Below are 23,951 nucleotides of genomic sequence, written 5' to 3'. Positions count from 1 at the left end.
GATTGTTCCAAACTATTAAAAATCGATCATAAAAAATCATTCCTATGTCTATAAACAAGTTAATGGAGTAAGTGAAAACAAAGTACATTTCTTAATGGGAGTGTTATGTTGCCCTCTCTAGGCCCTGGCTCTCAGTGCCGGTTTCTGTAGGCTCCCTGCCAGAGAAGTATCACTCAGAGCTGTTGCTGTTGCTGCTGCTGCTACTCTGCTAATGAATGACTAACTTAGGCCAGAGGGGAAATGACATCACCGGGGTGTAAAACACAACTGCATTAGGAAACTTTTTACCTGCTTTACATTTGTCATAATTATTCTACACAATACGGCCGGCATTTGCATAATTTCAAGGCGTGCCATTATCTTAATTGAAAATTGTTTTCATATGGTTGAATAATGCAGAATGACATCAGTTAAAGCCGCAATGAAATGCACAAGTATAATCACACGGCTAATTACTAGCGGTGTTTGCATGTAAAAATAAATAAAATCGTGCGTATTATTAGGAAGGTACATGCAGCTGAGAACTCTCGTACCGGAGCAGTGTTTTACTCGTAATGGTAGGATTAATTTTCTCTGATGTTCCTACCACAGTAACATGAGCTGATCATTAAGGCGTATTAAAATGATTTGTGTCCCTTTCCCCACCCCCCCTCCCTTCCAAATATCTTTCATTTTACACACACACGAGACACGCAGAGGCACAGTTTTAAATAGTCACCACGGGCAATTTCAGAGCATCCATTGCTCACTGTCATCTCCCTGATTCTTAGGAAAAGGCTCCCTTATCTCAGCGGCACGCACAGAAAATTAAAGTGAAGAGGTGGCAGCGAGCGAAGGTGGCTCCGAGACGCGTTTCGGCTGCGTACGCGTGTGTGCGGGTACACAGCTACGCTGGCACCTACAGCCACGCGTGCCTCCGATAACAGCCCCTGCGGACAGCCCCCCCATGGACCCACCCCCCCGGCATCTCCAACAGAAGTTCCCCCAAAACATCTCGTCCCCCTCCCGCCTGGTCTCCAGCCCCTCTCGGGGACCCTCGCCATCCTCGCAGCCCCCTGCCTGGGTACCTCACCCGTCCCCCGCCCCAGACTGAAGCAATGAATTTGAAAAGCAGATAACGGGAGGGCTCGGGGCTGGGGCGGGGCGGTGCGGGGCTGCGCGGCCCCATCCCGGGCTGCGCGGCCGCCGGCGGAGGGTGCCGGCGCGCAGCGCGTTTGCGCCGGGAGCGCGGCGGCTCCGAAATACGCCCAGGCATATCTGCAAGTTATTTGAATGTATTATTCCCGTACCTGTCATTTATCACTTTATTCAACACGTCCCTGCCAGCAAGAGAGCTTTTGATCTCCCTCTGCCTCCATTTCGTAATTTCCGCCCTCTTAAACATATCGAATACTTAAAAAAAGCCCCGAACAATATCGAAATCCCCCCAACGTGTTTTTTTTTTTCCTCCGCTTTTCCGTGTATTTTGCTTTCGGGGTTTTTTTTTGTTTTGTTGGGGTTTTTTTTGTTGTTAAGCAGAAGGATAGGGCGAGCCCCGCACACACTCCGCTGCCCGCCGGGCCGGGGCCGCCCCGCACCCCGACCCCCTCCCTCCTTCCCCCCGCCCGCACAAGTTCCCGGTCAGCGCGCACCGGTGCGCCCCGACGGCGCGGCCCCTCCGCGCTGCCCCGCCACGCACGGCGGGGAGGGGGACGCGGTGGGGGGGAGCCAGGAGAGGGGGGAGCCGAGCCCGGGCATGCAGGTGGGGACGGGCGCGGGGGAAGGGGGAGCCGGCGCCGCGTTTACCACCTCGCCATGGTCACTGGTCCTGCCCTGGGGGGTGTCCTCGGGGAGAAAATAAAGTTTGGCGCTGGAGAGAAGTTGCCGGCTGGTGCGCTCCTCCCAGAGCAGCTGCAGCTCCGCGATGCAGGCGGGCTCCTCCGCGCGGCACCGCACGAAGAAGAAGTCGCCGAGGGAGAGGACCCGCGCCCGGCCGCCGCCGCGGCGCTGGAAGCGGAACGCCCTGTAGAAGACGTAGGGGCCGTGCGAGCCGCACGGGGCGCCGACCCACTGCGGGGAACAACAACACGGCAGCGGCATCAGCGCCGGCTCCGCGCCGCGCCGCGCCGCGCAGGGGCAGGAGGAGGAAGAGGGCGGCGGGAGGGGAGCGCGGGAGGGAGGGAGGGGGCTCCGCGGCAGCGGGGGGCGCGGGGCGGGGCGGGGGCGCGGGGCGGCGCGGTACCTGCAGTGCGCTGCGCTCCATCGCGGCTCCGGCGCGATTGAACTCAACATTCTCCCAAACTTGTTGGCGTGAATGGAGCCCGGCAGGTCCTGGCAGGGCGAAGCCGGCCCCGCCGCCCGCCGCCCCCCGCCGCCGCCGCCCCCGCGCCGCCCCGCCGCCGCCGCCGCCTCCCGCCCCGCCGCGCGCGGCGACGCCCCCCCCTGCCGCCCGCCCCCCGCTCCGCCGCCCCGCCGCCGCCCCGCCGCGTCCCGCCGCCGGCGCCACCCGACGCCGGCCGGGCCCCCGACGCCCGCCCGGGCCGGGCAAAAATGCCGTGGGGCGGCTGCGGGCCTCGGGGGGGTGGCGCAGAGGCGGCGGGGCGGCGGCGGGGCCCCTGTCCGCGCTCGGCGATTTTTGGGGGGCCGAAAGGGCGGGCGGGCGCGCTGCGGATCTGACAGGACCTGCCCGTATATGTCTAATATAAAGACCATTTCCTGCGGCGCGAGGGGCGCTGCTCGTCCGCGCGCGCCCGGCGGGACCGCCCGCTCCCACCGCCCGATCCCGCTCCCACCCCCGGCAGCCGCGGAGCGCACGGCGGGGGCTGCGCCCCCCCTGCCGCCCCCCCGGCGGCCGCGGAGGGCGGGCGGCGCGTCCCTAATTTATTTATCGCTGTTCCCCGGGAAGGGATGGAAAGTGGGTTATCGATTATATAAACACATCAATATTCATGGCGCTGCGCGGAGGGACGCGGCTCGGCCGGAACAGACAGCGCAAGGGGAGGGGGAGCGGGAGCGCGGCGGCGGCGATGAGCGCGCTCTCTCCGCGCCCGCGGACACGGGCGCGCAGCGGCACGTGCCGGTGCCGGTACTGCCGCCGTGGGCCCGGGGCGATGGCTCGAGGGGCGCGGGGCGGCGGACAGGTGGCTGCGCCCCCCGCCCAGAGGGGCGGCCCCTTACCTGCGCCCCGCCCGCCCCCTGCGGCGGCGCCCCGCGCCGGGGAGAGAGAGCCGCCGGCTCCACGCGTCCCGCGCACCCTCCGCTATCCTAAGGCGGGCGGCTCGGGGCGCCGCCGGGAGGCTCGGCCGGCACCGTGGGCTTCGCACTTGGTCCCGCAGCGGCGCAAGGGCCGCCCCGCAGCGCCGGGCACGGAAAGTTCCCATCGGGGCTCCGGGAGCTGCATCCCCGCAGGTAGATGCTACTGCGGCGGGCGGGCTGCGCGGCCCCCCGCGCCCGCGGAGCCCCCATCCGCCCATCCCCGGACAGGGACCGGGTCATTCTGGGGGAGCTCTGATCTTCTCGCCCTTTTCCCCGGGGCTCCATCACTGCCCGCCAGGGCAGCTAGCCCCGGCTCCGCGGGGCAGTGGGGGAGGGAGCACTACAAAGTGGCTCCGCGGGGAGCATGTTCCTCTGCGCTTTCCTCAGCAGTGGCACTTCCCAATTTTTGGCTCATTCCCCTCCCAAGGCCCCTCCGCAGGCCCTGATCCCAGGGGGAGAGGGGCAAGGGCGGGCACAGGCTCGGAGCCGCCCCGGCGGGGCGCCGTGAAACGGAAACAAATAAATAATTAAATAAGCAAATAAACAAACGAGCAAATAAATAAATAAATGAATGAGATCGTTAATAATGACGCCAGCGGTGACGTCAGCGCCGCGTGCATCACGACACAGCGCGCGCCGCGGGGGGCAGCAACAAGTGCGGACGGCGGCGCCGCGGGCGGGGCGCCCCCTAGCGGGTGCCGCTGCTGCGGTGCGGGCGGCGGGGCAGGACAGACGGACAGCAGTGCTGGACAGCGGGGCAGGACAGACGGACAGCGGTGCTGGACAACGGGGCACGGTCGGTGCACAAATCCCGCTGGGACCGAGGGGCCCTCCCCGCTGCAAGCCGTGATGTTCGGTGACGGGAACCCCTACGCGAGGCGCAAGGCTTGCTTGGCCCCGGGTAGCGGGAACGAAGAAGGCACAGGAATTAGGGCTAGGCTCGCCATGAATTCGGTGCCATGAAGGTGAGGGATTCATCTTGACAACCTCAGCACCCAAGCCTGGCTGGGATGCTTGGTGCTTCTCAAGGGGAAGGCTGATTTTCTGCTGGTTCCTCTGGAGGAATTACCAAATCCTTACAGTTTGTAAGAGGTTTCACCTTTCCTGCCCTTTATCCTTTTGAGATGCCCCGAGTGCCTGTCTGGTCTGTGGCCTCACAGCTCATACAGCGGTGAGAACACTGTGAGCACCAGGGGTAGGCTGGGATGCTCCTTGAGGACAGCAGGAAGCCAGTGGGTACCGCTGCTTGGGCTTCCACCCAGCACCAGCATGGCTTGGATGGGCAAACCCAGCAGAACAGCTTAGGAAAGCTGCAAATAGCAGCCCTTTTGGCCAATAAAGTCTTGTCACTTTGTGCTTGGGAGCTCAGTCCCCTGGAGGATGTTTGTCAGGGGCTGGACAGGTGTGGGAGGTGATGCAAGTGAGACCCACACCTCGACACATCCCTGCAAAGCAAGGAGTGCTGCTCCGTTTCACCCCCAGTGAATTCCTGGCCAGAATTACACACATTTCTTCTGCAATTCACCTTTGTTTTCACTGACCTTGACATGTTTAATCAGGGTTATATTCTCACACAGATAAAACAGTCCTCAAACGATTGTTACAATATTTTGGGCACAAACAGATTTGTATTTGTTTCTTCATTTTCTTTATCTCAGGCAGGTAGGGCTACTCCTTTCCCACCATATATAATCAAGTAGCAAAGAGAACTTCCCATCTCCATTTGTGCCCAAATCCCTCTGCTTCTACCCCAGCAGCTGGGGCCCAGGCACTGTTGGCAGCCTCTGTGCCAGCCCTGAGCTCCTCCCCAGTGCACGAAGCATCACTCACAGCTCTGATAGTTGCCGCGTCCCATCCTTCCCACCAGCTACAGACTTCCTTCAAGCATTCCTCCAAGCCATGGTGTTATGTCCTCTATGAAGAAGGTGGTGAGGCTGAACAACCAGGTAAGAGCATGCTTTGGTCCTCTGAGCAGAGGGATGATTATCCATCCCTGCAGCATGCTGGGAGGCAGGGGTTATGCAGGATGGCCCAAGTCACTGCTCCATGTACTGAGCTCCTGCAGGACCCTACCTAACCTTCATCTGTAGAGGAGCTCATTGTCCATGGGGCAGAAGAAGGGGCCCAGCATGAACAAAAGGAGGGTTCACCCTCCATCCCCATGGCTCCAGCCCCCAGCCCTTGGTGTCACTTCATCTGGTGCTGCTGGCTGGTAGGACCCCCAGCATCCTGTTTAAATTGCTAATGTTGGTAGCATTTGGAATGGGACAGCAACAGAGGCTGTGGCAGTGCAGAAGTGTACATATTCCCAGCAGTGAGGGCATGCATACTCATCATTGCTCTGACATCAGTTTTATAGGAGCCTTCCCCCTCCCCCCCAGAAAATTCTTTATACTTCAAAATAATAAATACAAAAAATACAGAGCCTGTTTATAGCAGAAATTGAAATTCCACATATTATCAAAAGTTGGATTTTGTCCTGCAGGCACTGAATAAGTTTCTTCATATGAATATTTTGTAACTTTCTCTTGCCAAAAGAAATGTGAAAAATGTTGTAATTTTTCTGTGCCTTCTTTTGGACATTCCAAGCTTTTGCTTAAGCTTCTCATAAAAGGCTATTTTCAGTGAAGAGGGGACCAAAAAAAAGCAGTCTACAGTATACTGAGTCAATAAAGTAATGTAAAACCATAAAACACAGCAACGATAACAACAGAGGATCAGTAGATTACAAAGGAAATAAGATGGGGATCAAACAGAGTGGTAGCTGGAAATGACTGCATAGAAGCCAAAATAAGGCTGCTCCTAATAAACAGCCAAAGTTGAACCAAAAAACATTTGAAGCGTTAATTTATTAAATAACCTTATTTTCATGCCTTACAATTAAAAATAGTTGTGGTCAGGCATGTTGGGAGACAGGAAGCAATTGGAGTCTTGAAGCCTGGCTTTGTGCTTGGAAGGGAACACAGGCTGATCCACGCTGGGATGGGGCTGTGCCTGCACGGGGGGGCAGGCAGCAGTGCTGGGGGGCTCCAGGCCACTTACTGATTCTCTGCTCACAGCCTTTCCCTTCCAGGCTTTTAAGACACAGAGGAGTTTTAAGAGGAGTGTTCAGGGTGGGAGATGGAGTCACAGCGGGAGCAGGGGCTGTGAGGATGATGCCAGCCCCTGCTCCCACTCAGCACAGGGGATGGGATGCAAAGCCCCGAGAAATTGCCATGAGGCCCTATGTTCAGTTCAGCAGGTTTTGGGATCAGTCTCTCACTTTGGGAGCCCTTTAGATCAGATGTACGAATCACCAGCTCAAAGCATTAATAATACCAGGAGTCATAGCATTTATCTTCCCTTCAAAAGATCCACCAGCCCCAATAAGTGACCAAACTGAGCAGAAAACCCTACATGAGATCAGCTTTCAAACCCCAGTCTTCAACTCATACGTGCATTTGGAATTATTTTTATTTACCTTGCATTTCCTTTTGTTGCCCTGGCATTGTGTTTTTAATTCCCCCATAGCACTGCTAGCAGCTCGCCTGGAACAAGCACCCCACTGCCCCAGGGCTCCCAGACTAGGCTGCTTAAAGAAAATAATCATCACTGAGTATCAAGATATTCACCAATAAAATAGTGACTGGTGGGACAGATCACCTGCACATACAGAAAGGAGAAGGGTGCCCAGATGGCTGCAGAGTATTCTGAGACCCGTAACAAGGGGTGCAGCCATGGACAGGAAGAACCAGCAGCTGACCAGCCCCAAAAATAGTTGTTTTACTCTCACAGTAACTGAGCTCCAGCGGCTGCTAACTGCTGCCTGCAAAGCTGGTTTCATCTAGTGGCACAGAGTGATGGGTCAGCTAAAACAGAGCCCACACCATTTCTGCCTGATTGGTTGCTAACCAAATACACTTTTCAGATGCTGTTAATTGAGTCTGATGAATTTTGCTCCTGTGGGACCTATTACAGGCAAAAATACAAGTGACATCAGAGCCATAACTCATAAAAATCAAGTCCCTGAATTACATCTGAGAGCAATATGAAAATGCAAGTGGGATTTCAAATGGTATCAAATAACTTTCTGTCATACCTTATTAATACCACAGAGCTAATAGAAACAGCTATATTATCATCCTAATGTCATTATACATATATAATACACATGCGTGCATACACACAAACACTCTGTGTAATTATAACAACATTATTTTGTTCACACGGCCTGAAAAATGTGATTAGATGGTGGCTCTGAAATGGCAATATTCAATCAGGCACGACTCGGATATTGGCTCAGAGCACAGTCTTCTACTTATGTAAAATTATGTCTTGTTATGTGTGGTGGTAGCGTGGATGGCTGTGGAAGAAAGAGGGAGCCGAGGCCACGGAGATCATTTCATCTCACGTTACAAGGGCTGAATTGTCATTTCAAAGCTGGAATGCTGATACTGTCCAGCAAGCAATCCCTGGCTATCCTTTCCTGTGTGGATCTCTCCAGAAAACATGCTAATTTATCTGCTAAAGATAGCTGCCTTCTCACCAAATCCTGAAAAAAAATTCTCCACTGGAAATGTTCCTAAATGTGACCAAACGATTTCTTTTATAATCATAAAGCTTGGAAGGGGACGTTGCCTGGTAGGACTTTAGATGGGCTTCACCACTTTCCAAACAATGCACAGGAAATGCACACCAGCCATTTCACATCCAACTCCTGTCAAATAATTTACCTCAACTGTTTTTAGTGAAAATATACCTATGTGCATATATACATATATATATATATATATATATATATATATCCCTGCATGATAGGGATAACTGAGGCTGGAAATATCACTGTAAGAATGCCAGGCCATATTTACCCAAGTCAGTGGTCAAAGCAAGTTGCTATTCTCAGTGTGCCAGATTTAAATCGGTTTAAGTAAACAAGCTGACCTCTTTCCACTTTGCAGGTCTGAGCTGTTGTGGCTTTTTTTTTTTTCCTTAGAAAACTCCTTTTTTAAAGAAATTTGGTGGGTGCCAGAGGACAGTAAGCAGTTGTCTCAGAGGGAGCAGTCAGTGCTGCTGGGGAGCAAGTCAGGGCAAAGTGGGCTTTGCACCAGCCAAACTCAAATTTGGCTTTGTTCTGCCCTGCCATCATATAAAAGCAGGGGATTTCATCTCCTTACTGACTTTGACTGCCTTCCTAATGCCTAAGTGCTTATGACAGCTCTTGCTCATCTGTTTTGGCTTGAGTTTTTCTGTTCCCCCCAGTTTGGTTTGTGCAAGGACATTTGATCTCCCAGTCATTGAGATCTTTCCTGCCAGCTCTAGAATGAGATGCACTGACACAGAGAAAGCCTTCCTGAGGTCCCCTGACTACCTGCAGGGCTGAAGTGTCCACCACCACAACTTGCTCTTTCCTTTGCATGCAGATTTTTTCCTGGGAAGCATGAGCAGTCTCTTCTGCAATTATTCCCACCTCTTCATCCTTTACCTGAGCTACAAATGTCACAACAATGATGAGTCAATCATCTGGTACAGTTTAGCAACATTTAACCTTTGGCTAAGCTGTCTTTGAGTCATCCTACCTAAGCAAGGCAGCTCAGCAGACAACCTGCTGCAGACTGCCCCACACTTTGCCCCCTTCCTGGTTTTGCCTGAAAACAGCTTTTGGCATCTAGTGCCAAATGGCAGTGGAGGGGGAAACAAATCAGAATAGCTCCTGGTACCTCAACTCTATGGCCTGAAGTGTCCTTCTTGTCTCACAGTGTCCCAGGTCACTGTGGTTCCTCGCACAAGCGGATGGACATTTCTGGACCTCCTGATGAGGCACCATTGTCAATAACTACAGGTTATAAACACAAGATATGTGGGGTAAACACTGGAGAGGATGCAGAAATCATTCCTCCTTCTCCCCATCCAGGTACACATGTCAAACTAAAACACTAGAAGGGAAATGGAATTAATCTGCAAGTCCAGCTTTGCCAAACACATGGGGTTATCCAGCTGCTGTTTTGAGGGAGCAGGAATTGTGGCCATACCAAAGTCCTCTCCTCCTTTGCAGCTCCTCCTTTTCTTATCCAAGTGAGTGCTTTTCTGTAGTACAAGAATCTCTGAGGTCTAACCACCATGGATTCAGGCCCCTGGGGATGATAGTGTTGGTGGGTTTTTTTTAAAATCCTCTTGAGAAACAGATGCTTTGGCTCATCTTCATTATACCTAGCCTGATTTATTTTAATTGCTCTGGGTATCCGGAATACTACGATTGCATAATCTCATGCACATGCCTTTAAAAGGAAGCCTTGGCTGCAAAGCCAGGAAGGCAATGTTAAATACGGAAAAGGTACTATGCAAAGTCTCATTTATTTTGAAAATCACTGGAAAGAGTTCCACTGAAAATTCACAGCAAAACATATGCCACATTTGAATAATGACTTTGAGAGGTGCATTACCTAGCTTAGCAATAAAAAGGGATCTAAAAATTGCAGTCCTTCAAAAAGATATCACTCTCAAGCCCTGAATTTTGGTGAAACCAGAGGACAGCGTGATCCTTGGTGACAGCCACAGGGAGGCCAGAGCTGGCTGCTGGGCACTGTGCCTGGAGTCAGCACTTCCACCCCTACCAAAACTACCAGAAAACAGCAACCCAAGGAAAAACCCATTCTGAACAGAATCAGTGGCAAGCACAGGCTCAGGACAGCAAGAAAGGAGGAGGCCTGATGAGATCTGCCCTTCCCAAGTTTAGGAATCCAGAGCTTCATCTCAATAAAACTAAGCAGGAATAACAGGACTGCAGAGAAATACCTGAAGATCATCCACTTATCTTATCTGATGTAGTGCATAAGATGCCAAATATTATCTGCTTGGGAAGAAAAGGTCTGCAGAAGCCTTGTTCCAGTTAGGAAAAAGTAGTATTTCAGGTACTTTAAGCCTGGACCTAGAATAAGTCTTTATTCTGAAGTTGTGTCCATACTCTATCTGTTATTAAGATGCTGCTTTCCTGGAAAGAAATCCATTTCGTACCAAAAACTTATTCTTTATCTGTAATTTTTAAATTTATCTCATTGAACAAATTAATATCTGCCTTAAATACTGTTCCTGAATTATTTAGGAACAATAGGATTACTCTGTGAAAGAATGTGACAAAGAACTAAAAAAACCCTCCAAACCCTGCCCTTATGTGTGGCTTATTGATATGCTTTCCTGTCTTTTAAGGAAAGGAAAAGCCCTGAGTTTTATAGGCTACCTACACTGCATTAATTATTTAAAAACATGAAACTGAGATTTTATTTTGCAGGAAACAGTCAATTTGTCCTCACCAGTCTTAGCATCCACAGAGAAATTTACATGTGTGCTCTGTGCCCCTGGGAATACCCCACATGTCCTTCACAGGCGAGGGAGAAAACCATAATCATATCTGCTGATTTTGAAGGAGAAATGGGAGCGGTTTTCACTTGGCATTATCTGAGATGTTACCAGACTTGTGTAGATTTGGCAGTACCCATTTGCCATGCCACACTCCAGAAGTGCAGTCAGTGCCACCAGACCTGGCTGGCAGGTGCTCTGAGGGGTTGTGAGCAGGCAGCAGCTCTCCAGTTCACAGGATACACCTTTAAACACCCACCAACTTACTTTGGGTTTGCAGATGTTAATGAGATTCACGTTTGGGAGAAGGAGCCTACAGAGACTATCAGGAATATTAATGTTAACACAGGAGTTTATTAGTGCCTGCATGTTGAGAAGTGGGTAAGGAAACCCTCTGGGGTTTGTTGCACTATCAGCAATTATCGTGTGAGATTTCTGTTCCTGGTTTTCCTGCTGAGAAGGCTTGGGAAAAAAGGCTTCAAGACTGGTCTCTGGGCACTGTTTGAGTTTATGAGTTATGTGGATGTTTCCCCCATTGCCTTCTGCAAACCTCCATTTCTCAAACAAGAGCCAAGGGCTTTCCCTGTCCAGCCCTCTCTGGAGATTTGCCATTTTTAGCTCAACAAACCCACGTGCCTTATGCTTGCAAAATTCCTACATGCATCTGCCAATTCAGAGAATAAAAGTAACCCTTCAGGAGTGGGTCTGCACATCTGTTTCGTTCATGTCAAGTCAAGCTACAGCCTTTGCTTCACTCCCTTCTCATGCTCCTGTCTCCACTGCTGGGGAGATGTCCCCAGCATTGGACTCATGGTGGAAGCAATGTGGTGCTGTTGCTTGTTCAGATGCCAAGAAGTCATCAGCAATTAGTTTCATGAGGAACAAACCATCAAGATGTGAGTGCAGACTCTGGAAACCTGTCCCTGACATGCCAGAAACCCTTCCTGTCCCTTCTGCTCTTTCTCTTTTAATGGGGTAATGGCTATAAAACCTTGTGCCTTATTATCTAAGTTGGGATCTGGTGCCATGATCAGCCTTTCTCAATAGTTTACTTTCTTTTCAAGCTTTTATACACTAAAGAAGGGGAAAAAGTATAAAGGAAAGGAAGAAGCCAATGCTCTGGCTGATTGCAGTGGAACCTCTCAGCACAATCCAGGGATGCTGCCCAAGTAGACAGCGGTGCCACAGAATTCAGTGAGCTGGTGGCCGGAACACTCATCAAGAGGGGTATGCCTGGGAGGAACTCTGTTCCTCCTGGAAGCTTCAATAAGGCTCCTCTTCCAGGAGGTACAGATAAAGATGAACCAGACTTTGCTGATTTTGTCATGGACAGCACATGCCCCCTTCCTGAGGAGCTGCAGCATGGGTGGGAAATTTCAGCCATATTTACATTTGGAAACAAAACACAGAACAGGCGCTTGCTGCCAGAGCTGCCCAGACTGGGATGAGGCCTGAGGGCTCCATCCAGCTGCAGGCTGGGCAAGCATGCCCTCTGCCACCTTGCTGAAGGCAGAGCCAAAAGCTCCAGCTCATTTTTCCTGGGTGGCACAAGCCAGGCACTGCTGGTCCCTTGCTCAGAGGGTCACCAAACCCCACCAAAGCACCCTTGGCCCAACAGTGCCTTTGCTGATGGACACGGTACCCCACTGGCATCTCCCAACACAGACATACCAAGAAACCTTCCCAGCTACAGAAAATTCCTTAAATGGGTCTTGGTTAAACTCCAGCTGCTTGATGGGCTTTGAGAAGTGCAGCAATGCTGCTGGAGGAGATCTTGGTTGTTACATTTAATTAAAGATTCTGCTGAAAGTTCTGCTTAAAATCACAATGCTTACTGCTTAGAAAAGCGTTGGTGATTCCCCCAGAGGCCTGGCCAGCATTCCTGCTCCTATTGTACAACATTATTGATTAATCAAAACTAATGGTCACAGCTGTTGCCTGATGGATAATGTCTTTGGTGTTTGCCTGCATATAATTATTTACTACTTTATTGATGTTATTTATTTCTTCATTAAGTATTGTTGGCTGTTTAATTACGTGAAACACAACTGCAAGTGTTGCTGCTAAAAGCCATGGAAAAGGCTGCCCAGAGCCGAAATCTTTCAACCATAAACCCAAAAAATAAATCTAAATATAAAAATATTGTAGCCAGCCTTTTGAGTGAAGGCCATCAAACCACAAACATGTTACATGTCATCTGGAGGCTGATGCCAGAGTACCACGTTCAGATAGATTTGCAATGCTGATTTAAGTGTGCATGGCAAAGGACTTTGCAGACATGTAAATAAGTTTTATTACCTCTCCAAAACACATATGAGAGGTCCTTATTTTATTCTTGGTAGCTGAATGTTTGAAATAAATCAAAGTGAAACTCTGATTTCCCAAAACTTGTAGTCAGGAGTGCTTAATGAAGCTCCTTTCAACAACCATTGCCAGCTGAGATCCGAGGACTTCCCAAGCTGGCTGCTGGTCCTATTCAGTGCCCCAGTGACAAACTGGGAGTCTCTCCAGGCTCTTCCCTCTGCCCTCCATCTCTCTGCAAGAGACAAGGACTCAAGAGCCCCTGCCCCCTCTCTGCCTCAGCACCCTGCTGCCCTCACCCCCTCAAAAGCACCAGGCAGAGCTACTGCAGCAGGTCTGTGCCTGTCCTCACTGAATTAGGGAGCTAACATCTAATCCTTGGATCAACATGGGATGAGAAGGGATGTGCTGAGGTTTACTTAGCTCATGATATAAGACAAATTTTAACAGAACCACTTTTCTTTGCAACACTAAGTCATGGGAGCTTGGGGGCAAAATCAACATCTTAAATTGTATCTGGAAACCAACAAGCACTAAGGAGAAACTAGGTTTAAGAGATGTTGTGGCTCTCAGCAATCTCTAGGTACTTATCATTTAAAAAACCCAGCCAGGTACATGACTACAAATACAGTTTTAGAGAACTTGGAAGGCTCTTCTCAGCCTGCAAAATAACCAGAGGACCACAAGCTCTGCTTCAGCTCACAAATCATTAATGCACCTATAACAGATCAGAAAGAGCCTCTGTATCTCCTTACTCGTAAAATAAAAATTCCTTCTCTGACATCCTCTCCAAACAGCCCTCATCAGGCCCTTTCCCCAGGGTAGGAGAACAAATTGCTCTGGAAGTCCTCTCCTGGACATCAGTGCATTTGTTATTCGGGAGCTACTGGCCTGAATGTCTCTATGCAGCTCCCTGCAGATCTCCTGCTTACTTTTGAGGCAGTGCATTACCATCAGGGAGGACTTAGCCCCTGCTTCATGAAAAGTACATAAGACAACCAGCTGCCAAACCTCTAACTTCCCTGTGGCCCTGTCCTAGGGCACAGCCTCTGCTTTTCCTATGGCAGCCCTGAGGGGGACCAGACTAATGCCTGGCGCCGTCAGGTCACCTGTGTGTGTTCTGACATGTCTCGAGCCCAGAGCACGAGCACAAGTTGGTCACAGGGCCCAAGTTCTGCCCATGATCTCAATAGATGTTCATCTCTTGTTTTAACTAAAACATGCCAGGGAAACCCTGAGAAATAATAAGCAGAGAGGAAGAATAAAAAAAACCCCAAACAATGATGGGTCTAGGGAATTTGGTCTCCATTTCCCTCCTTGTTTCCTCCCCAACCTGCACGTTTTCATGCATTTCCTCTCTCTCAGGCCAGTTCTTCCTCCTGTTTTTTAAAATGTCACAATCTTTCCTGTATCCCTTGTGCCCACGTTGTGAGGGTACCATTGGGCATCTTTCCAGCAGGGATGCACAGAGCAATGGGGAGCACAGCTAGCATTTTCAAAGGAAGCTAAGGAAATCTTTATGGAGAACTTGGTGAGAATTTGGCACTTGGCATCCTTTTGCTCCTTTGAAAGTCCCACCCTACAGGAACAATCTAAACAAATGTATGCCCCAATGCTGATAAATCCCTTTGGAGAGATATCAAAGAAAATCTTGCTGGGTTTGGAGACCTTTGAAGAAAGGGAAATATCCTGCCAACCTGATGCTGAGATCTATCTTGTTCCACCATGTGGTCCAAATCATCAGAGTCCTCCATACCTCCCCTTCCTCCTTGGGGTGTGGAGAGCAGCACTGCCTCGCTGAAGAAAGGGATTTGCAGGCCAAGAGGACAGCATAATTTGAGAAAAATTCAAATGAAAAATTACTTAACAATGGAACTTGTTACTGTGTCTAAAAATATCTCAGTGAGTCAGATTACTGAAAACAGCAAAGCTAAGGAGCAAACCCATAGCCTCTTCTCAGCAGTCAGCTGGCTTCATTCACTAGCTTGGCATCTCTTTCCCCTTATGTTTTTAATATCATGAGTAGGGTTTTTTAAAGTCGACAATAAGTTAATGTTTAATGGTTTGCTGTGTACAGTTCTGGGTGTTTACACATTCTGCAACCAGCCAAATTTGTAGAGCAAATTAAAAGTCTGTAAGACCAGGATAGGTGAATTAAAGGTATCTGTTGCTCAGAAGCTATTGCCTCATTGTGTCCTGCATCCCCCCAAAATAAACTGTTTCAATTATGTTTTCACTTTCCTCAGCAATATTAGCACCTCTCGGCACTGCCAGCCAGGGCCATTGCTCCTCAGTCTGTGTCTGTTACAGCTTTGTGCACATGCACTTCCTGGGAATGTGCAACCTTGCGTGACACCACGGTCCCAGGCTTTGCAGGGTAACCTATTAAGCCCTCTGGCACAGCACCAGGTGCTCTGGAGAAGCATGGGAGAAGGAAAGGTGGGGACTATGGTGTTGTCAATGCTTTTTTATACTAATGAGATGGATGGGTGTGACCCTTTCTTCCGCTGACCAAAATATAAATAGCGAGAGTTTTCCACTCCCTGACGCTGAATGAGCCATTCCCCACTCCTTGCTGGAGGGGTCTTGCTTTACCCTCCTGTTTCACACATCTCACAACTTTGCTCTGCTGGTCTAAAGGTCCCAAGCCCCCTCCCTCATTCAGAGTTGGCCCAGGTGGGACCTGGTCTCTGCCACTATGCCTGCCCTGCAGGCAGCTGCGAGGGAAGCCACCAAATCCCTCAAACCCCTGTGACAGCGAGGGGAGAGCAGGGCAGCTGAGAGATGCCTCCTGCCCCAGACACATACCCTAAATCTGGATATTACCCACTCCACATGATGCAGTGGGTTCCTTCTCCACATTGCTGAGGTGTCCCTAGCAGTACGAACAGAGGTGGTCGATGTCCCTGTGCTGTCGCTGAATCCATCAGGAAAGGGCAAGTGAGTCCCCTCATCCCACCTCATGCAGAGCAGCCAGCAGCCATGGCAAGCTGGCAGAGCTGGACCTAAGGAAACAAAATTAGATTTTTAGAAAAGGGCAATGTGTCTCGTATTGTCAATGTTAAAATTCCCACTGCTAGGACTGGGAACAGGATTGGGCCCAGGCTGCCTCCCTGTTCTTTCCCAGGCTCATGAAGATTTAAAATTCTGGATTTTAAACGGTAGTTTATTTCTGGCTGACCTGTTTGGCTTGAACTGTTACATGTTTTCAGCTTATTTTTATGCTCTTGTGTTAGTACACAAACCTAACCAAGAACAAGAGCAACACTGTTCAGCCTCCACTGGCTGCACAGGCTGAAGTCCCCCAAAGCCATGGCAATCTCCCTGTCCAGCTCCTCTTGGACCATGTGAATTCCTTAAGGGGAGTGAAGGGGTGAAGGCCAGGGCCCATGGGCACATCCCTCCTCAGCAATGTCCCCCTGCAGATCTGATACCTCACAAACCCCTGTGGGGTGACAGGGATGAACCGTGAATGGTGTGGGGCATGTTGGTCAAAGAAACCCCTCACACACGTGTTTGGATCAGCTCATGTCACTGGATACCAATGGCAAACTCTGTGACATTCCTCTGTGTTAATTTTTTCCCTTTCCCTGCTATTTGAAGGAGATTTTATCTTCCCTTCCCACACCCTTCCCATCACCCCATGCCTGTTTCACTAAAACCTGCCTTTCGGGTCAGCGCGCTGGTAAGAGATTAATTTTACACTGCAAGGAACACCAAGCAGAGTATTTCAGCTTTGACATATGAGATGTCTGTTACCATATTGCAGTTTTTCTAAATTAAATATTAGGAAAAATTAAACCCAATTGTGGTCTGTGTTCCTATGGAAAATATTTCTCTTCCAAACAGTTCCTCCATGCTAAATGACTTAACTAACTGAAAACACAATAAATATGCAGCAAGTTAAAAATCTATATTATTCAGGTTTTAAGGCTTATAACTAAAAGTGGTTTAATGTTTCATGCCTAATAATAGATTACTCCTATCACATTTCTAACCTTTATTTCTACCAGCTTTGAAGTCCAGCCATATAAAGGCTGTTTGTAGAACCACACGAAAGTTAAAGCAAATATTACTCAGAGTGATTCATATGAACAAGAATTTGCAATGAAGGCAGAGGGTTTTTTGTGTCTGTATCAAAGGAAATGAAATGTTTGCAATATTTTCAGTTGATAAATGCATTAAAACATTTTAGTTGTGTAGTATGAACATTGCTGACATAAACAGACTTTGACCTGAAACAGATTGTATTAAGCTCTGTGGGAGAGGCAGCATTAAAAGAAATAAAAATAAAATTAAATAAAAAATAGACATTCCTAGATTTCAGAATCTGCCACAAGGTCACCGCAGTCCTTAATTAGCTGAATACATTAAGAGAAGGCTGGAACACAGATTCTGTAAAGAGAGCAAATGTATGTTTAATCCTCTGTTCTTTGCTTACAGATTACCCTTTCAGAACGAGTAACCTTATTTTCTTTTTAAATATCTATTTACCTTTTTGAGCTTTGCATAGCAAAGCAGGGTTTCTTTTTTTTTATTTCCTTCCCACTGTTGCAAAAGAAATTAATTTGTTGCTAGTTGCTATGCATTGGCAGGATTTCTGCATAAAGAATGTAAGCCATCTATCTTTGTATTCAAGATATAGTTAATCTGGCAGTTAAAATACTTTGGAAACATTTTGATGACTTATCTGGAAAAGTAGCTTTGCATTTTCAAAGAAAACTCAGAACTGTATTGCAAGAGGAAGATAAAAGATATATGAAGTGTTTGTTCCAAGCGATACTGTTCATTTAAAGATCAGAATGTAACCCCACCCAAGCAATTATTGTGGAAAAACAAGACAAAAATCCTTATACAGCTTTCTGACACGGTCTTTATTTGGGAAACAAAATAACTATATTACAGTTATAGCCTAATGGATTGCAAGCTGTTTTATTAGAGTCAGCTGAATCCTGTTTAGCATAAAAAAGAACTCTGTTTGCTATCAAGAACACATTTACATTAATATGACTTTGACAAAGTAAAATAAAATCGCATTAAGATGATGTAAGTAGATAAGACAATGAAATCTCTGTGAGATAGTTTTGGCACACCAATTAGAGTCAAGTCCCTACAGGAAAGAAACATATTTTTATACCAAGTATCCATGTGTTTTTAAGTCGTAGAATGGCCAAAATTAATCCCATGCTTAAAATACTTCCAGCCAGGGAAAAGAGAAAGTTTATTATTATTATTTTTATTTTTCCCTTGAAAGGTAAAATTTCTGATAAACGACATTTTTATTTGTAATAATACAAACAAGTTTTGTTCTCTGCACTAGCCTGTAATCATCCTGATTATTGCAAGGGACTTTCCAATATAGAGCAGCTGAAAACAAGGTTTTAGATTACATGGTAATTTAGGAATGCATGAAAAGCCAAGCAGTCACCATAATAGAGCACTGCACAAACTTCATGGCTTTTACAGCAAAACATAACATATGTTTTGTGATTCATTTGAATGATTTTTCAAGTTTTTTGGTCAAAAAATATGTCAAGCTCTACTATTGGTCCTATATTTAGGGAATCTTACTCTTGAAAAACGACAACGACACCACCCCCCCACTTTGATGTTTCTCCTTTTAGTTTGGTCATTAAAGCTCGGCAGTGATGGATGGTGATAATGCTGTGGGGTTTATGAGTAATCAGGCCTTGGCAGCCACAATATTTCTTTTGTAGGGAAACTTTAATATTCCTTTGGCCGTGCATAAACTTTTCTGCTTTTGGAATTATGCTGCATAAGCTACCCACTAAGCATTACAAAACAGATATTGCCCAAAAGCTGGTGTTTTATTTAACACCTGACAGGGTGAAGCTTCCCCCCGGGACAAGAGCTGGGCTGTAGCAGCCCTTCTGTGGTCAAGGCAGGGCTATATTCACAGGGGGAGCCCCTGCAACGGGAGAGGAAGTTTTTGGCTGTGTCCCAGGCAGGGCACCCCAGACACCCCTACTCTCCCCTCCTCCCCTTTCACATATTTTTAGTGAACTTGCTGCAGCAAACACCAGGTGTCTCCACTTAGCTGGGCTACAGCTTAAAAAGGGGGCCTGCTACCAAAAAAAAAAAATAAAAATTAGGGCTGTTCTTTCCATGGCTTCTATTGTGCTTGTTGCAATGCTACATGTGAGGATGAGGACGTACAGACACAACATATTCATATTTTATTTTGTCACTCAAGACACCTCTGTCAGGCAAGGCAGGACTTTCCAGAGTTTGAAATAATCCAAATTCAATCACTTTAAAGCTGCTACAATATGCAAGTCCTGGCAGCCGTTTTAAATTAATGGAACATCAGATGTGCTCTGATCCTCTCAATTTCCTTAGGCAAGGGAAATTCTGCTGCGGTGGTAGCGGGAGGGGAATATAGGGCTATCAGTAAAATAAATGTCAGCTTTTGTCTGCTGATAGAAAAATGCACACAGCAAAAAAAAAGATACAGTATTTATTGCTCTGTAATTAAAATCTATTTCTATATGTGGTAAGGTTTATCTTAGTGGTTTGGACAAGTGAACTCTGTGCAGTCTGATCCACAGGAATGGACATTAAATAAAGCCAAAATACAAAACTGTTTTTTATTTGGCATTTTACAAATACAGCTCAGTATTTTGCTTGCATGTAGATATTTATTTATTGTGCCTGCTCATGTGTTTATTAATAAAAATATTAAAATTCCCATCTTTGAAGGACAGATTGGATTTTTGTAAGAACTGGGGGAAGGGCTGGGGGGGGATAAGCAGGGGAAGAGGAAAAGAGAGAAAATCTGAAAAAACTCAATAGCGAGATGCCAGCCTATGGTTTGGAGTTTACTTAGAAAGTGTAAACATTCATTGGGTTTGTCAAAAGGTTTGCAGACTTGAGAACCTTTTGATCAAACCTGGGCTGTGTTTTGAGGATACTTGCCCTGAAATGTGGTTTTCAATATGCAATTCAGTAGCTTTTGCTTTTGAAATACAAACAAGCCCAAAAATTCAAATTAAGGCTCTGAACCCTGCATAAAAGCAAAGGCTTTTATGGTGCATGGTTTCTGCTGATCTGTAGGGCTAATCAGCCAGGGCTATGTCCTGGCTACAAGGGCCCACATTTCATAAAGTCTTTTTCCTGAAACAAAAATACAATACAAGCTTTCAGAGTTAAATTGAGGACAAGGTATTTCTTTAATTCAGATTTTTCAGTTATTTGATTTATATGAGGAGAACCTGGCTTCTTCCATGCTAACTGGGACTCACATTGCCAGACCGTATGCTTAAAAGTTATTTTTTAAAATGCTGGGGTTTGAAGGCTCTTAAATCCTTTGATGTAAATGAAAATAAAATCATAGTCTGGAACCTAACAGAGACTTTTAATCTTGATCTTAAAAGCATGAATCATACTACAGCATAGAGTAAAACTATTTTCTGTCCTCTGCACTCACCTTCTCTACACATACTGATATTTGATATTTATAAGTGGCAATTAGAGGTACTCTCAGGTAGTCCCAGTGCCTCCTGCCAAGCTCTGTTTGCAGCTACTGCCTTGCAGTCTATGGCTGAGATTTCTACAGCCTTGCTGCTTTTCTCATTTCAATATGACATTTCAAGGAAGTCTGATTAAAACAAAGCAAAGCAGAAGCAAAATGTCTCAAATTCCAGGTGAGTAATGTTGTGGCAACAAAATGTAGACCAATTACTGTCTCAGAGTAGGAAAACTAGTGGCAAGGCAGAGATGTTGCAATAAAATTACAGAAAAACTCTGATAGCCACTGTGGAAAACCCAGCCACTGTTTACTGGCAGATGTGGGGCAGAGCCTCAGTCCAGCCCCAGCCCATCTCCAAAAGCTGCTCTGCTGGGTCTCAGAAGCGCAGCCAGCACACAGATGCCAGGTTTCAAATACTGGATGAAGAAAGGCCAGCTGAAATATGGGTTTTAATCAGATTTTCATGTTGTAAAATTTCAGCTTGATGCTAAATGGGGAGCATCCCATCCCAGATCGGCCAGCAGAGGCTTTCCCTCTGCCTGCCTAGAGCTCAGGTTAGTGTCTGCCAGGATGCTCCCTCAGGATGGGCACTAAGCAGGGACAGCAGGTACTGAACCCCAGGGTATCTTTCAGTGCTCCCAAACAAATGCAGCAGTGAACTCGGCTGAGGATGCTCTCCTCAGCCCAAAGGGCTCTCCAAGATCTCCTGCCAAGCCAAGTGCCTGGCATCTGCACAGGTGCAGCAGCATGGCTGATGGCAGCCACACATCTTGGTCCTTCATCCCAGTGGTCATTCCAAGGGAAGCTGTGGGAGGTGAGACACAGCTTGGCTGTGGCCTTGCTGGCAAGCAGATACGTGCTGTGGTGGGAAGGGGTACCGTGGCCTTGAGGGGTGCCATGGATGTTACCAGATCAGACTTCTATTCTCCAAGATCCTGCCATGGTTTTTGTCCCAGAAAAGGCTGGGATCAGCAAGAAATTAATTCCAGATTTGTTTACTTTCTACAGTCTTATCCTGGTGAGTCTGAAGGCAATGCAGGATACTTCCCACAGTTACACCCACCACCAAATCATGACAGCAGAAACAACCAAGATGGAAGTTCATCCTACCTTTACGAACCAGGCATTGAATCCCCATGTCTGAATCTTTCTGCATTTGAAATTCTCCATTGCCTTCATTGGGTTTTAAGGTAAAGAATTTGAAGATTTGTCCCTAAATAAAAAGTACCAAATTAATATAACAGCATGGTGGAGTTTCCATTTAACTGCACGCAACCGTCAAGATATTCAGACTTATGGCTCCCACTGCAATTGTAATTCAGTTTCCTTGCTCATACATAATGCTTTTATCTACTCTGAATGAGGTTATTTTTAGTTCCTTAACAAGCCTATATAATTCAGCTGTCACAGCTTCCATAAGAACAATACCTTGGAATTTCCTGCCTTTAATTTGGACTAACTCCTGTCTATAAGCATCACATTAGCAATGTTTCCAACTTGTGTGGTGACTATGAAATCAATCATTACATACATTCACACTACATATATATTTATAATGTTTGACTACTATTGGCAGAGGTAACATCTCAAAGTAATGTTAGGATCTCCTCTGGATAAATGCAACAGCCCCAGCTGGGCTGCCTCCCCTCTGTTCCAGCCTTTGCAGCTGGGCTGTTGGCTGTGAAGAGAATTCCCCCGCCCATGCAGGAGGACACACCAGATATGAACCTGCCTCAAGTCCTTCCCTACCTTTTCTGCCCTGAGGACTTCTCCTGTTGCCTAACCACAGGAAGATGATGGTCCTCAGGACAGAGATGCCTCTGGCACACACAACAGGACCCCATGTGCTGCAGAAGGGCACTGGGGGAGCTCACCCGGACGCTCCATCGGTCCAAGCTGTGCCCAGCCCATGAGGGGAGATTGCTATGGCTGCCTCCATTCTGTGACAAAACCAGGCAGGACGTTCAGCAGCTGAGCACTGAGGCTTCCCAATTAGCCATCCTGGTGTGTGCTGACAGATGGCTGGTTCTATTTTTGCCTCCCTTACTCCAGGCCCATTCATTCAGTGCACTCCTTTTGATTACACAGACCCATGTACTGAAAACCTCATCCCCTTTCTCCTGAGCATGTCAGCTGGTCTGACAGGAGATGTTATCTTCTCTAAACCACCACTCTTGATCTTCACCATTTGTTTTGTGTCACAGAAGAATAAGTCCAGTTTGACTGTGCTCATACTTGGCAGTTCCTGTGAGCTTCAGACCAACAGCTGTACACAGAGCTGTAAATTTTATCTCTCCCTTGCCCCAGAGCCACCCCTCCTACAGACCAGCAAGCCAACCTGGTAAGGAAGGGCATCAGGAGGCAGCAAAAGGCAAGAAAGATTCTGCCCAAGATCTAATAAACATCCCCTTCTAGGTTTTCTCCCTTAAAAGCACAGGTCCCCAGAGTTCAATATTCAGCAAGGCCAAAACATGCATAGGCAGAGCAACCCAAGAGTGACAGGTTATTATATCCCTTCACAACTGGCTCCACATTTTCTTCTCATCCCAAAAGTTTTCTAAAACTTTGCCTGTATTTTCAAACTAAAAATGTCCTAATTTATGGAATAAAGAGAACCAGGGTTCAAAAACAAGACCAACATAAGGCTGGGTTAGGTTATCTCCAGCATAGCTCTGGGGGACCAAGCTGTGCTCTGGGGAAAAGAGTGGTGGGAGCCCAGCTGAGGGACTCAGGACTACCTGAGCAGAGCCAGCACCACACACAGCCATTTCTGGAAGGATCTCAGCTGGAACCCTAAGTTGTTATGCTGCGTAGGAGAACAGCTCTCACATATGTATCTCCTGCTCACTTGTGATCAATGGTGTCATGGAAAAACAGCATCAATAATGAGTAAGTAGCAAAAGATGTGCTCTACCTTTCCAGCCCTGGCCATTAACAAAGACTATCAGATGGTCCAAAATTACTTCGCCTTAGTCATGCTGATTTTTACCAGCTGGGAATCTGGCCCAGGTTTCCTCTGGTTCCTGAGGGAAATAAACCATATAGTATCATGGCTGAGCTGACAATGCAGGTAGACCACAATTTCCACAAAATGTGGCTGGAGAGAGGATAAGGCTGTTTGCATTGACCAGATGGCACAAGCACAGTTTAGCAAGTGAGGAAAAATCATCCAGCCACAGAGGGCTGCTGCTGGCTTGGTTGGGGCTCTGGCACCAACTCTCTGCACGAACCCCAGCTTTCTAGAGAGTCTGTGAGAAGATGCAATCCAAGGTGGAGCAGGCAGTGCCAGTGACACAGTGGATGCATATGTTCCCAGGAATACTGAGGGGCAGCCTGGCACTCTGGCAGGGGTTGGAAGCTGCACAGCACATGCAGCCACAGCTATCATTTGAGTTTTGCTGCTTTGGCACATCTTCCTAATTTACTTAATTTCTATTTATGCCATTCTGTTTCTGTTTTGAGCCTTTATCAGATGCTGGCATGTTTTGCGCACAGCTTTGGAAGGAGGCTTTGGAAAGAAGCAATTTTTAAGAGGAGGATAAAAAATTGTCAGAGCACTGGGAAGGGCAATTCCCTAGAGACGGGTGACCACTGT

At 47.7% G+C, this 23,951-nt stretch overlaps 1 protein-coding gene across 6 annotated transcripts in view; it reads right to left on the bottom strand.

Annotated features, from left to right (window-relative positions):
- The window catches only part of ARID5B (AT-rich interaction domain 5B), a 149,707-nt gene that overhangs the window by 111,351 nt on the left and 14,405 nt on the right, over nt 1-23,951 (bottom strand). For 3 of the 6 annotated variants that reach the window (XM_077183389.1, XM_077183387.1, XM_077183388.1), the window contains exons 3-4: nt 21,467-21,569; nt 15,676-15,872 (exon numbers count right to left, since the gene is read on the bottom strand). In XM_077183389.1, the coding sequence (XP_077039504.1) occupies nt 15,676-15,872; nt 21,467-21,569 (300 nt within the window). Of the gene's footprint in view, nt 1-1,788; nt 2,128-2,221; nt 2,346-15,675; nt 15,873-21,466; nt 21,570-23,270; nt 23,380-23,951 lie in introns of those variants that run through there. The other 3 variants (XM_077183390.1, XM_054637738.2, XM_054637737.2) reach the window with 3 other exon arrangements.

This window comes from Agelaius phoeniceus, chromosome 9 (genome assembly GCF_051311805.1).
Source record: "Agelaius phoeniceus isolate bAgePho1 chromosome 9, bAgePho1.hap1, whole genome shotgun sequence".
Taxonomy (NCBI): Eukaryota; Metazoa; Chordata; class Aves; order Passeriformes; family Icteridae; genus Agelaius; species Agelaius phoeniceus.
This window is presented reverse-complemented; position numbering and strand designations above follow the sequence as displayed.